This window comes from Limulus polyphemus, unplaced genomic scaffold (genome assembly GCF_000517525.1).
Source record: "Limulus polyphemus unplaced genomic scaffold, Limulus_polyphemus-2.1.2 Scaffold11, whole genome shotgun sequence".
NCBI classification, from domain to species: domain Eukaryota; kingdom Metazoa; phylum Arthropoda; class Merostomata; order Xiphosura; family Limulidae; genus Limulus; species Limulus polyphemus.
Window position 1 is genome coordinate 602,550 of NW_013665621.1, and position 13,345 is coordinate 615,894.

The following is a 13,345-nucleotide window of genomic DNA, read 5'->3' on the forward strand; positions in this document are numbered from 1 at the left end:
GTAGTGTAATTAAATTCTCGACATATAATGCATAGGAATGGACAAATATACGCCTAGACTGAGACACAATCCCTACCAAGCGCGTATAAAAGTTTACCAATACAAAAGCAGGCTTTTCGAATAAAACATATACGTATAAAACATCACTTTAAATAAACCTTAATGTCTTTTAAAGTAATTATTCAACGAATGTGTGTAATAAAATTTAATGTTATGTGTATTGATTTTTTTTTTATTCCTTCACTTCATATAGGGGTTGGCTCCCCAAAGACAACGATTGTATAGTGTACAAAGCATTGAGTATCTACACGTTACAGTCATCTAATTTTCATCTGTTATTGACTGGTAATTCCTGTTTCACCCTGTAGTTGAGCTGTTTAAAGGAACACCATATTTCTGTAAAAACGCTAACTCCAAGAGGTTTACACTACAATTATGATGCTTTTTAGCTTATGTGAAACAAATCGACTTTTCAACACCCCCACAACCTTCGCAGTACCTTATTTAGTAACCTACAAAAGGTTTTGGTGCAATATATCAAGCCATTTCTGTTGTAGACTAGCAAGAGAATAATAATAATAATAATAAAAGAATTCCAAAGGAGCCGTTTGAACGGATTTTCTTTTCCTTGGAAGTCTAGCATGTGCGCTTTTTGTGCATTTTTATATGTGTATAGCCTTAGTAACCAATAGTAAAGGTTTTAAAGTGTTTTTTGAACTGAATCTTTACTGTTTAAAGTGCTTTTTGCCCGAACGTTCTATTGGAGTTTTGTTCAATTCCTTGCGATCCCTATTATGATATGAAAAGAATGAAGGAACCACTATCATGGTTCATGATATATTAAAAACTACTTATTTTATGGAAACTAAATTTCGCCAGAAGCATAGTGAAGATCATTTGTTTTATTTAGAAGAGTTTTATGTTTTTTGTTTGTGCTTTGTGATCCAACTTTTTCCAACCTCCGTCTCGTAAGATGTATTTTAATGAATATACAAACACATGTTGAAAGTTACAAGATACATGTTTGAAGAAGGAGTATTTTTGGCAATTCTTATCATATTTTATATGCCACACGTCAGCTATTTGTGAAGAGCGCCTGGTGTTTCCTTAGTGACAACCCTTACCAATAGTGCTCTTCCCATTAGACGGATGAACCAGAATGTACGATAATAGCTCCTTCAGTTTCTTGGGGACACGTTAGATGGGCCGCCGAAGGAACTGTGTGTCATTAACAAGGTGTCCGGGTAAGAAAGAAGTAAGAAGCACTTATCCAAAGAATTACAAATACTAACTTTTCAATAATGTGCGCATGATTAGTATTCGAAGATAGGACAAACCTATCTTTTAAAATACGCTGAAGCCATGGTTACGTGATAGTCTTGGTATTTGTTTATGGTTGTTTTTAGATTGGATTTTAAATTGTAGAAACGGCGCAAGAACGGATACCTACTGGTAGTGGCGTTTTTTGTTTTTCTCTTATTATCACAGCGCCTAAAGTTACTGTAAATTGATTTGGTTTGTTTTGAATTTCACGCAGATATATTCGAGAGCTATCTGCGCTAGCCCTTTTTTAGGTTAGCAGTGATAAATTAGAGGGAGGGCAACTAGTCAACACCATCCACCGGCAACTATTGGGCTACTCTTTTACCAACGAATAACGGGATTGACAATCACATTATAACGCCTCCAAGGCTGAAAGGGCGAGCATGTTCTATGACGGGGATTCGAACCAACGACCCACAGATTGCGAGTCGAACGCCCTAGCCACCAGGCCATGCCAGGCACGGTTACCGTAAAAACATAGAATACCCAACCGATTTCTAGGGTCTCCGACATGAGCTCCACCTAGTGTGTGTTCCATATGCAACTGTCTTCCACTTTATATTCTCTATGTATATTTATATTTGGCGGATCTCTTATAGAGATATAGTGAATTTCATCAACTTTTATGTTCAGAACTACCTCGAACTGTGCTTCTTTCTTCTAAGTTTTTTTTTTCCTTACATTGACGAAAGAGTTTACCTTCTTTTGCACGCCTTAGTCAGCGCAGTCTTGTTTTTGTAGTGTGTTCTGTAAGCAGCAGCACGTGTCTCTGTGTATATAATACCCCAGGGTTCCAGCTGTTTGAGTTTATAATCACGACGTGGTTTGGTTGGGGTGTGAACGCTCATGTGCGTTTGCTCTTGGCTTCTCCTTGAGTCCTCACTTTCGGGCAAGCCGGGTGGCCTAATAAGGAATATGAATCTAAGTGGGCCGTGAAGTCCTTCACACTCAGGCACGTCTTGCTGATGCACATATTGACGTTTTACACACTGCGCTAGCTTATTAGACTTTAGACCTAAACCTATATATTTTTTTTACAAATTCATGAAGGCGGTTAGAGTTAAAAGGATGCACGCGTGTTTGCCCATAACTACACACACACGTAACTAAGTTACTGCAAGGTAGTCTTGTTCTAAACCCTTCCTAAAGATGCAACACCCCATAACTAGGCTTAACAGTCACATCGTATTGTTTGGTTGAAACAACCCATCTGGTTGAGCTTCAAGTGTGCACGGTCGGTAGATTATTTATCCCGTATTCCTCACTCAGGGTCACAACGGCTAGACCTTTCTTGGCGGGAAAATTGGAGGAACCGAACAGCGTACAGCTATTCCCTGCTGAGGAGCGGGCGACGAACAATCGTTGTCAGGTCCTGAAACGAGATGAGACGGCACAGGCTTTGGGGTTGTTTGATGCTGGTTACAGTTTTCGTCTTTTACGCCAGTGGTAAGTGCGCGCACTTTGAAATTCTTATATCCACAAGAACTTGGGCCAGTTTTAATATAAATTAATAACATTATTCTCTTTTATGCATCTGTCTGTTTATCTGGTTATATCGAGTAGGTTAAATTCACGTGTTTCGCTTATGTGTTACATTCAAACTAATTTGTCATTTTTACCTTCACATTTTTTTATTATTATTGATTTTTATTACTGTATCAAACTTAGAACTTTTCCACATCTAATTTAAAATGTTTATTTAACAACAGAGTAAGTTATTTTGTAATCGCTCTTTATTTATAAACCGTAATGCCTTTTCCAATGTCATTGCACAATACTTATATTTAGCATTTTAGGCAATGTTTTCCAGGAAAGTAATGTTTCATAGGTTTTGATTGGGTTTAAGTTATTTTATGGATACATCGCAACTCCGCTCTAAAAGTTACTTGAATAAAAAAAAGAAAAACCTATGGACAGCTTTTATACGAATGAAACATCATGTACACTTTAAGAACGTTTTATTAGGTATCTTAGGATCGTAGCATATTTCTTAAAACAAGACCAAAACCTATATTGTTGCAATGGCAATTTTTTATTTGTTTTTATTCAATTCTTCATACAATATGTTGACCATGATTTTAGTCAAGCAATGTATTAATGTAAATTTAAGATAGGCTTATACCATCCAATATTTTTTGGTATAATATTTCTCGTACATTTAAATAGAGGGCGTATTTCTTTATCTTCACAAGATTATAACGTTGTAATTTCTTATGGAAAAATTCTGTGAAACTGCATATCGATAAATAATCAGTATGCTAACCGTATTCATGTTTTGATATGTTCAAGATTCTGTGTTATTTGTGAAATGTGTATTTGATACTACACTCTAGGTTATTAGAATATTATCAAGCAAAGTATTCTGTGTTTTTCAGTTTTATCACTCGAGTCATTTCTTGAGTTTACTCGCTAATTTATATATATAACAAAATTGTTTTGTTATTTGTATCCACAGGTGGAGACTTGAATGTGTGTGTTTTAGTTTTGTATATATATATATATATTTAACACTACAGCGTAATTTTGTTCGTAAGGTTATATTAGCATTGATATGAAAAACAAACAATAATTAATACTGAAATTGAAACCCGAAACCAGGTCTCGCGAAGTTTAAAGTTCAGACAGTATGCTGTATACAAGAAAATAAACTTTCATGACAGATGAGATTATCGCTAGAAGTTCCAAATAAGAACGACATATGAATTGACCTTACAATGCCTAAAAGAGTAAATCTAGGAAAGATCATATTTAGATGAATAATTATGCAGAAAAGTCTTATAAAATCTTTAAATATAATTTTAATATCAATTACGTTTCAGGAACGTCCCTTAAGACTTGTGTGTTAGTTTCATTTTTGTTTTTATACGTTGTCAAGTGTGTTCATTACAAAATCATTTTCAATATTTCAAATAAGACTTGACCTTCGTCTTATGTTTTGATTTCCCCCTGGATTGTTGTCGAAGTGTATATATATTCTTAAGTTTATCTAACCCAAGGGAATGAGCCGAAACAAAACAAGATGAAGTTTTTACTTTATGTGTGTGTGTTTGTGTATCTCCAATACTGGCGAGATAAACATAAATGTAATATCTTTCTGTCATTCTTTTGTTACCAGTTCTCCATTTTTTATCTTCAGTAACTGTTGTAAAATTTTTCTGTGTGGTGTCTTTCTCATTGATATGCTATTTCTTTAGCTTATATGCTCTTCAGACACTCCCTATCAATTTGGCTAGTGTACTCGCTCAAGCTATTATTTTTTATTCTCTCTGTTTATTCATTGTTTGATCTTTCTCTCGTTCTTCTAATGGCTTTGTATGTTTTATCTGCGGCTATAACAAAATAAGTTTAGTTTCGAAATCTCTGTCCGTTTGAGGTTAAAGATAGAATCGTTTATGTATAGTTTACCATTTGCTTATTTTTAGCAAGTATAGATTAAAGGTTAGGCTTACATTAAATAAGTGGCTATATTTCTAACACTATTTTTGAAGTAATTAAATGAGTTAATCCAATCTTGTAAGAGTCTTAAACGGCACCTTTTAATATTTTCTCATTAAAGTATAACATATGTCAGTGACCGTCCGAGTTAGTGAGTTTTCTCAAGTTTTGTTTGTGGGTTTGTGAGTGTGTGAAAGTTTGTGGGTCATCCAATTTTGGTAAACGCTGCGGTCACGAGAATTGTGATTTTCGTCTCTCGGCCAAACATATCCCGAAGAAATAACTTCACATAGTTGAAGATATTGACTGAGATTGTATATCAAAGCATAAAACCTATTTTTATATCATTTTGTGTTTATTAATATTATTATTCAGTTTTATTGATGAAAAATTAAATTGAATTCTCTAGTGAATAAAGCCAATAAATTAGGTCTACACGGATTCAAGCGTGCCAGGAATGTGAATTCAAAGGTTCGTGGTTCGTGTTCTGTTGCCGTCAAAAATAAAAGTGACAGTCAAACCCGCTATCTGTCAGATAAGAGTATCGATGGGTGCTGTTGGCTAGTTGCCTTACTTCTATCATATTAGTTCAAATCCAGGAACGGCTCTGAGGAGACAGCCGTTGTGAAGCTTTGAGCGAAACATGTAAACAAAATTAATCTACATCTTTACTAAGTTTATTTTCTTTACTCGATGGAATTTGGATAGTGGCATGTTTGAAGCTATGCAAAACTTTAAAGTCAGCAACTCGATTCTGGTTAATGTGTGTGTGTGTTTTCTTATAGCAAAGCCACATCGGGCTATCTGCTGTGTCCACCGAGGGGAATCGAACCCCTTATTTTAGCGTTGTCTGGTTAATGTTGATCAAAGGTTATGGACTGCGCGCCTTGTTACTTCGTAAGATATGCCATTTCAAAAGCTAAAAATCTAGACCAAATTTGTTTAAAAATATTGATATTAACCTCCCCCCACCGCAATCAACAACAAAAAAGCTATGTTTTTGGTAAATGTAGATGAAGGTCGAAGTTTACACCGAATAATGGTACTTTAGCTCTGCTGTACAAAAATTCATTTGTATTGATTATGGGTGGAAACCTTACCTATAACGAAATGACCTTGGCCTCCAGTGTCCATTGCTATGTAGATCGGGGCGGGGATCAGCTTTCTGCTAGGCACCTTAATTGGTTCACAAAAAATATAAAGAGAACAGAAAGTGGATGACATTTAAACAAGTAGTTAAATTTGTAATATAGTGCACACAGAGAAAACCGCTAGTCAGTTTTTAATTAAACACAAATAATATTCCATGGTAATGCAATACATTTAGTGCCTGCTATCACCCCTTGGTGAGCATGTGGGTTTGGTGAAGCGCTGTGGAATTCGAAACACACAAATAGGGTTTATACCTTCGGGGTACCTTTAGTTATTCATTCGTTCGTTCCACTTGGATTTACAGTGTATGTCTTTCGATATACCTCAATACTTGTACATTTTTGAAACTACTAGTGGATTAATTTTCACCAAACTTGCCTTTTTCTTAAGTCTAAAATGTGTTATTCATTTTACATGTACTTCTGGTTTATAAATTTAACCTATATATATATATCTGGTTACTTGGGTTTTGTCGACCGTAGTAGTTGTTCACTCACGTTCAAACCTGATTTCTGTGGCGCCAGGTGCTCACATCCCGCCAGTAAGCTAGAAAATAATGGAAAGTGAGCATTATGTCTTATCAATTAAGAAATTTGATCGCAAATGCGTCTACGTGTTAGTTTGATAAAAAAAATTATCGGAGGATGAAGTTATATGCCATTTTTTTCTTGAGACCTACATTACTTTTTTAACAAGTGTTTAGGCTCCTTCTTATTACATAAAACTATCTTATGAATATTTGTGAGGGGACTAAGAGGCGCCAAAGACATATTTTTTATAACGTCTAGCGCCCCAGGAAGAACCGCGAGCAATCATAGGTATATAGATTTTGAAAAACCTACAAGAATAATTCGAAATTTAGCTATGTTTGAAATGGAATGGTTTGAATAGAAACTCGTTATTTGTCAAAGTAACTTAGAAGTATTTACCCAGATAGACAAATGTTTGATTTTTATGGCATTATACTCTTGTACTTAAAAAACACGGGCTGTTCAGATATGCTTAAACTTGCATTGATAAGTAAATTTTTATAGTTAGAAAAGAGTGAAAATATATAAACATGCTTAACGAACATAATAAATATATGTTCCAATTTCGAAATTTAAGATTCTTTCGTGTTGCGTAGGAGAAGGGTCAATACCAATACCCCAACGTTCCTAGAAGGTCGTAAGGCCAATTTATATAGACGTGCTTACGCGTATATTATTTGTTTTCTGCCTTGCGTATATCATACATAGCTGGTAATCCTGCCCGAGTTCCTGTTTTGTTCGTTATGTGCTTTTGACTCGACGCATGTAAATGTAGGCGTTGATGTATGCGAAATATAATAAGTTTTGACTATAATGGGCTGGGAGTCTGATTAGCGGCTTACAGATTTCCAGGCCTATTGTTCAGAATAGCGTTTGACATTTTTACACTCGGTCGATTTCAGTCATCTTTATATTATACATTTATATATCACAACACAGTAGCTCTAGGAAATATTTATTAAAATACAATGTGTGAACTTGGGATAGTTAATTTGTATGGTATCTATATCTCATTGATTGAACTTGTTTGTGTGGTTTCGACTTAATTCGTAGAACATAATTACTACTCACTGTTGCATGTATTGATTATAGTGTCCTTAAATAAAAATCATTAGAGAAAAAGAATTGTTAAGTTTTTTCAAGAAAAAATCATTATAGTCACAGCAATAGCAAGAAAGGTGGGTGTCTATTGTAAGTTGGCATAGGCTTAGGATAGTGTTTAAGTACCGTAAATCAAGTCCTTTCAGAAAAGCAGTAATTCATATATGCATAAACAACAGATTGATCTTACGCTATTACTGTTACCTCGTCAGAAAATAAAACTTTAAAGTTTTCCAAAATGTTTCACCATTGTAAAAATTTTATATAAGGAATTTTAGCTGTTTTACAAATGATTTCATCCGATGTTGTGGTGTTGCATTTTCTTCTTCTTTTTAGCAAATGGCCTAATGTGTTTTCAGAAGATCTACGTTTATTGCACGAGAAATATCGAAGTTTTAGCGAGAAATCATTGAGCACTTGAAGATTTCATAATAAAATTTAATCAGTAGATTATTGACTGTGTTAGCACTTAGAGATTAGATACAACGCAAACTTAAATATATTAAACATATTCAGAGAACGTAGCTTAATGACACCTTAATTTTGGATAAGTAGTTTCCTACTGAGATGGAAGTGTTGAAAGAATTTAGTTACAGCCCAAGAGATTACACCCATTATGATATAGGCCAAAACCTTTGTGTGTATAACGGACATGCAATACTGTTAGTAAAGTATAAGCATTAGTGAAAGCATTCCCACGGTCAGAAAACAACAGTATGTAAACAAAGGCTTGTCCGTGCTCTTCTTATCACAAGGGACATATCCGCACTAACAGCATCCAAGAGGAGATATAGATTATCGGTTCTACTTTGACCTTCATCTTATGATGTGGCCAACTGAGTTATGTAAAGGGATGTCGAACGTGTAGGGAACACATGTGGGATTAAAGAAACCATGCAGCAAGAGTTTGGGGTCTGTACCGATAAAATATAACATCCATTCCTCGTGTTTCATCTGGGCCCTCCTTGAACACGTACCACGGAAGATAACTGGAGAGATGTAGTTTGTTCAACGAATATACTTTAACCAAAAGAGAGATCTTATTTCTGTAAAGAAACTGCTTCTTTCGAGTCTCCCAAGTGCAAACCCGTTAAATCAACACATCGCCAGATTGTCAGTGGAGGAGAAATATTTTACAGACACCACGTGATTTTACCTATAATTAAATGTTGCCTTGTTTCGTTACTGGATATTCACATCTAGCCTGAAGCCAGTATCAATAAACCCTTGTTTGACAAGTCTGTTAAGCTCTTCTTGTTAAACCATCAGACATGTCAAAACATACCCGCGTTTTGAAGAGTAGAAAATGCTTTATTGTCTGGAATAAATATTTATTAAAAACGTCTCTGTATTCACTGTGATGATGTATAGGTAGAGTTAAAGAGAACTAATTAGCAAAAAGGAATGAAGAAAGTTCAAGTGGCACAACTAATGAAGTCTCACCCTGGCAACAGTGTAAAAGAGGATTTATGAGAAAAATTTTATTTTTCCTTGTGTCTATGTTATGACTTGTCTTACGGCCTCGAATTTCTAAGAAATCTTGTGACAGAATGATTAATTATGTTTGTTAATTTCCGCCTTTCCTGTGTCTAGGGGTATACCTTAAGTCACAGTCTTAGCGTCCTGTCCATGAACAACGTAATGAAATTCACTGCAAATGATTTTAACCTTAAAGAAGTACAGTTACATTCCTCTGCCAATGCCTCTGGCTTCATATTGTACGTAGTATCAGACTTTCTGCACTATTCAAATTAAACTACTAAGAAATATAATGTACAGAAAATATCGGAACTCAGTATTGGCTTTAGAAAAAAAGAAGAAAAAGCGGTGCTCAACTTTGAATGTCAAAAAAGAACAGGTATTGAATTCCAGTGAGTTTCGGAAGATTTCGTCTCTGTATCCACTTATTGTTTATTTATAAAGTGTATTTTAGAAACTCTTGGAAAATTTATTATATTGTGATTAACTACTTTTTGGCCCAAATTCCTGTCTCTACATACCTGAACAGTATATAAAGTTGCCAGCGAAAATTCACGGGAAACAGTAAGTCCGCAAAAAAAAAACAAAAAAACTTGCGTACCTTGTTTTGAACGACCATTTAAAAGTCTTTGTCAATTTTCTAGTAAATCTTTAGAGGCAATCTTGAAAACACCCCTTAATTCCACATTTGGATCTTCATTATCAAAATTTAGAGAACATAAACGTAGGTACTTAATTTAAGCGATTTCTTACATGGCCATGTCAATTTTCCTTTAAACACCCGGATCCAGTTCTGCAATTTTACTTAACCTCCGCATGAACATTTCAAAAATCTGAATTTACTTTAAAGTTTTGAACGGCTCCTTACATGTTAATATCAATTTTAAGGTAAATCAGTTCAATTAAATCTGAGAGCTCCTAAAGCTCCCTTGATACTCCATTTTTGGAACCCCTTCACGATTCTTACGAAAATGTTTTTCTACGCTTAATTTCTAGGTGTAAAATTTCGGGGCATTTTGGGAAGAATTCTGGGAGGAGTTCAACAATCAAATAAACAGTGAAACATTGGTACATTTGTAGGTGTAACTGAGAATGTTTATATAGATACTGTGGCAGGGACCTATGGTTTCTGTGGTAGTAAATGTAAGGTTTGTTTTCAATAATAATAAAGTAATAAATACAATAACCATTGTACTGAAAACATTGGTAATTTTTATTGAATCCGAACTTATTAATGAGCACAGTACAAACTTGCATGACTACTGCAACGATAGTGTTTCCAGCCAGTATTTTATGCCCTAAATATTATCCTAGCAAATCATTCAGAAGCACACAATATTTGTGCAAACTTTTTAATTAGTTCTAGCTCGCTGTCGAGTAAGAATAACAAGTTTTGAAAAAAATAAATAACTGACTTGAAGTGTTTGTAGTAGATGACTTTCTGCAATCTGGGGGAGAAGGGGGGGGCGAGGTTACTGCGAAATCGTAGGGCAGTGATTGTTGCCGCATCTGAAACGGTTTGTTGGATATCTATCAACGTGTTTTTTTTCAAGTCTTGATAAACCATCAAGAAACGCGCACGTTTACAGCATTTTAATTTATGTTATTGGTACCCCCGGGTGCTTCTTCAGAGGCACAAGCTTAGCAAACTCTCAAAGTTTGCCGCATCTGTTTTTTTTTTCGATTTTGGTGATAGGCTGCTTATTAAAATTACTACTTTGTTTTTATAGTTGAACTTTGTTTTTTGACTATGCTACTTTTTTGTTTGAGTATTGTTTAAGTTAAATTCACATATCCAAAATGAGAGAGATAAAAAAGAGTCAACCGTAATATATATATATATATATCTATCAACTGAAATGCTGTTTTGAAATTTGGAAATTGCCTAGACTAATTATATTAAGAAACAATAAAACGCTCACACAGTTAATACCTGAGTTATCATTGACACTAAAAAAAACGATCGTTCAACAAATCTAATGAAGAATTTGAAGTAGGGATTATTAGCCTTCGGGATAAAGTAAATAAGTTATGAATTTTCGGAATATTTGGTGATGTCATTTAATAATGTGTCATGCATAAAGATGAGCTTGGGCTTAATGTATTCAACGTAGATTTGAACCAGATTGACACGTAGGAGATATATCTACGTAAATTATTCCTTCCCTTACGTTCAACTGTTTTATCTATGACATACATCAAATGTTTATAGGCTCAAATATTAATCGTTAACTAATATTTCATTACAACATCTAAATGAAAAAAAATCTTATAGCTAAGTAACCAATATAAACACAACAATGTGAAATGACTAAACTATTAGCTGTACAGGAAAACTACTCAAGTGTATATATATATTATTATTATTTGTTCAATGCGAAACTACCAAGAAATGAGTAAAATCTAGAATATTTAATAAAGTTTTTTGATACCGCACAGTAATAAAAATGTATACGAATATGTGTGAAAGAATCTGTTTGTCTCTCAAATTTGTTCCGAATTATTACTATATTTTCACACACACCCCAGTGACACAGCGGTATTTCTGCGGACTTACAACGCTAGAATCCGGGTTCCGATACCCGTGGTAGGCAGAGTACAGATAGCCCATTGTGTAGCTTTGTGCTTAATTACAAACAAACATTACTATATTTTAACTCTAAAACCATATGATCTGTTTCAAAATGACTTATACTTACACGTGTTGTTAAGTCCGATATGCAGTGGGTAAAAGCTGTATTGTTTGTTTTGTTTGGAATTTCGCGCAAAGCTACACGAGGTCTATCTGCGCTAGCCATCCCTAATTTAGCAGTGTAAGACTAGAGGGAAGGCATCTAGCCATCACCACCCACCTCTTGGGTCACTCTTTTACCAACGAATATTGGGATTGACCGTAACATTATAACGCCCCCACGCCTGAAAGGGCGAGCATGTTTGGTGGGACGGGGATTCGAACCCGCGACCCACAGATTGGGAATCGAGCGCCCTAACCACCTGGCCATGCAGGGCCCAAGTAAAGGTTGTAAGATCGGTGTAGTGTAGTATGCATGGTGCGCGAGACATTGGCCTGTGTACGTGATGAGAGTTAGAAATTGAACAACAAGTATTAGTTAGAATACGAGAAGGAGAATTTGTAAGGCTTTGGTTTTTCCTCAAAGTAACAACGGAATAATTTTAATGTTGAGTAACAGGCTTTCATTCATCCCACACCTTATTAACAAGGTGGCAAAAATACAACAGAAAGGCCTTATACGTGCTTTACTTCCCACAAAAATATCCATAGATTACTTATATATTTAAAAAGCTAAGAAATAAAAAAATAAATTCGGGAAAATTGAATAAAAAAAAACGTTTCTTACGTTTCTAACATACGAAATGAGGAACTACGAACAAAAACTATTGTCGTAGAAAAATCATTGTTTTTTTGTTTTTGTTTTACATGGAATACTAATTCGACACCGAAACGTAGATTCGCTGAGCACACGATTCAAAATATCTTGAAATTCTGTTCTGTAACATTAGCTGGCTTACTTTTCATTATCAACATCAAATCTTAAGACTACATAGACAAGAGTTAATTCTTTCAATAAAATTTGCTGTTTTGGGGTATATTTAAATATTGTCTAAATTAAAAAACAAATAGTCACTCATTTTTAAACATAAAATCTACTTTATTGTAAAATTCGCATGACAGCTTCTGTCTTAAGAAAACAAACCGTCAAATCAGTGTACTCTGGCTTTTACTGACTGTAATTTATGGCTTTATATATGCTCGGCACTATTAGAAAGCGGAAGGCTTGTTTATAAAAGTTGGACTACGTGTAGCAAAGACATGAGCTGGCACATCTGTGGGTTTCTTCATGCTACATGTTGAATAACACATTATTTGAATAATTTGTAATGATTTCAGTTCTACTAAGCCACGTGTCCATCACACGTGCACCTAACACTGTAATATACAAGTATAAGTCACATGTTAGCGAATTCGACATCGTAAAGAAAGTTTATGTTGACTTAGTTGGTTGGAAAGTATTTTTGGATATATATATATACGTTATACTATTTGTTATACTGATGACGATAAAACCTTGTCGAAACGTTATACATTTGCTGTTATGTTAAACTTATATTAAAGTTTTTCTTCATTACCCATTCAAGCCGTCTCCAACCATTATTAGTCTCAAAGTGGGTTCCTCGTCATCGAAAATCAACATTTATAAGGTTTCTCGGCGCCCCTCTCACGGCCCCCTTGCATCCCCGTCACTAAAATCGTAATGGGCAGACAGTACATGGACCAGGTGGTTAAGGCACTCGACTCCCAATCT

General features: G+C 34.9%; 1 protein-coding gene across 4 annotated transcripts in view; it reads left to right on the forward strand.

Moving 5' to 3' along the window:
* The first annotated feature begins 2,043 nt into the window (after positions 1-2,043).
* Positions 2,044-13,345, forward strand: part of LOC106478722 (laminin subunit beta-1-like) — a 127,009-nt gene continuing 115,707 nt past the window's right edge. For all 4 annotated transcript variants that reach the window (XM_013939286.2, XM_022382243.1, XM_022382235.1 and 1 more), the window contains exon 1: positions 2,044-2,769. In XM_013939286.2, coding sequence (XP_013794740.1) covers positions 2,706-2,769 — 64 coding nt within the window. In that variant the 5' untranslated portion in view covers positions 2,044-2,705. The remainder of the gene's footprint in view (positions 2,770-13,345) is intronic.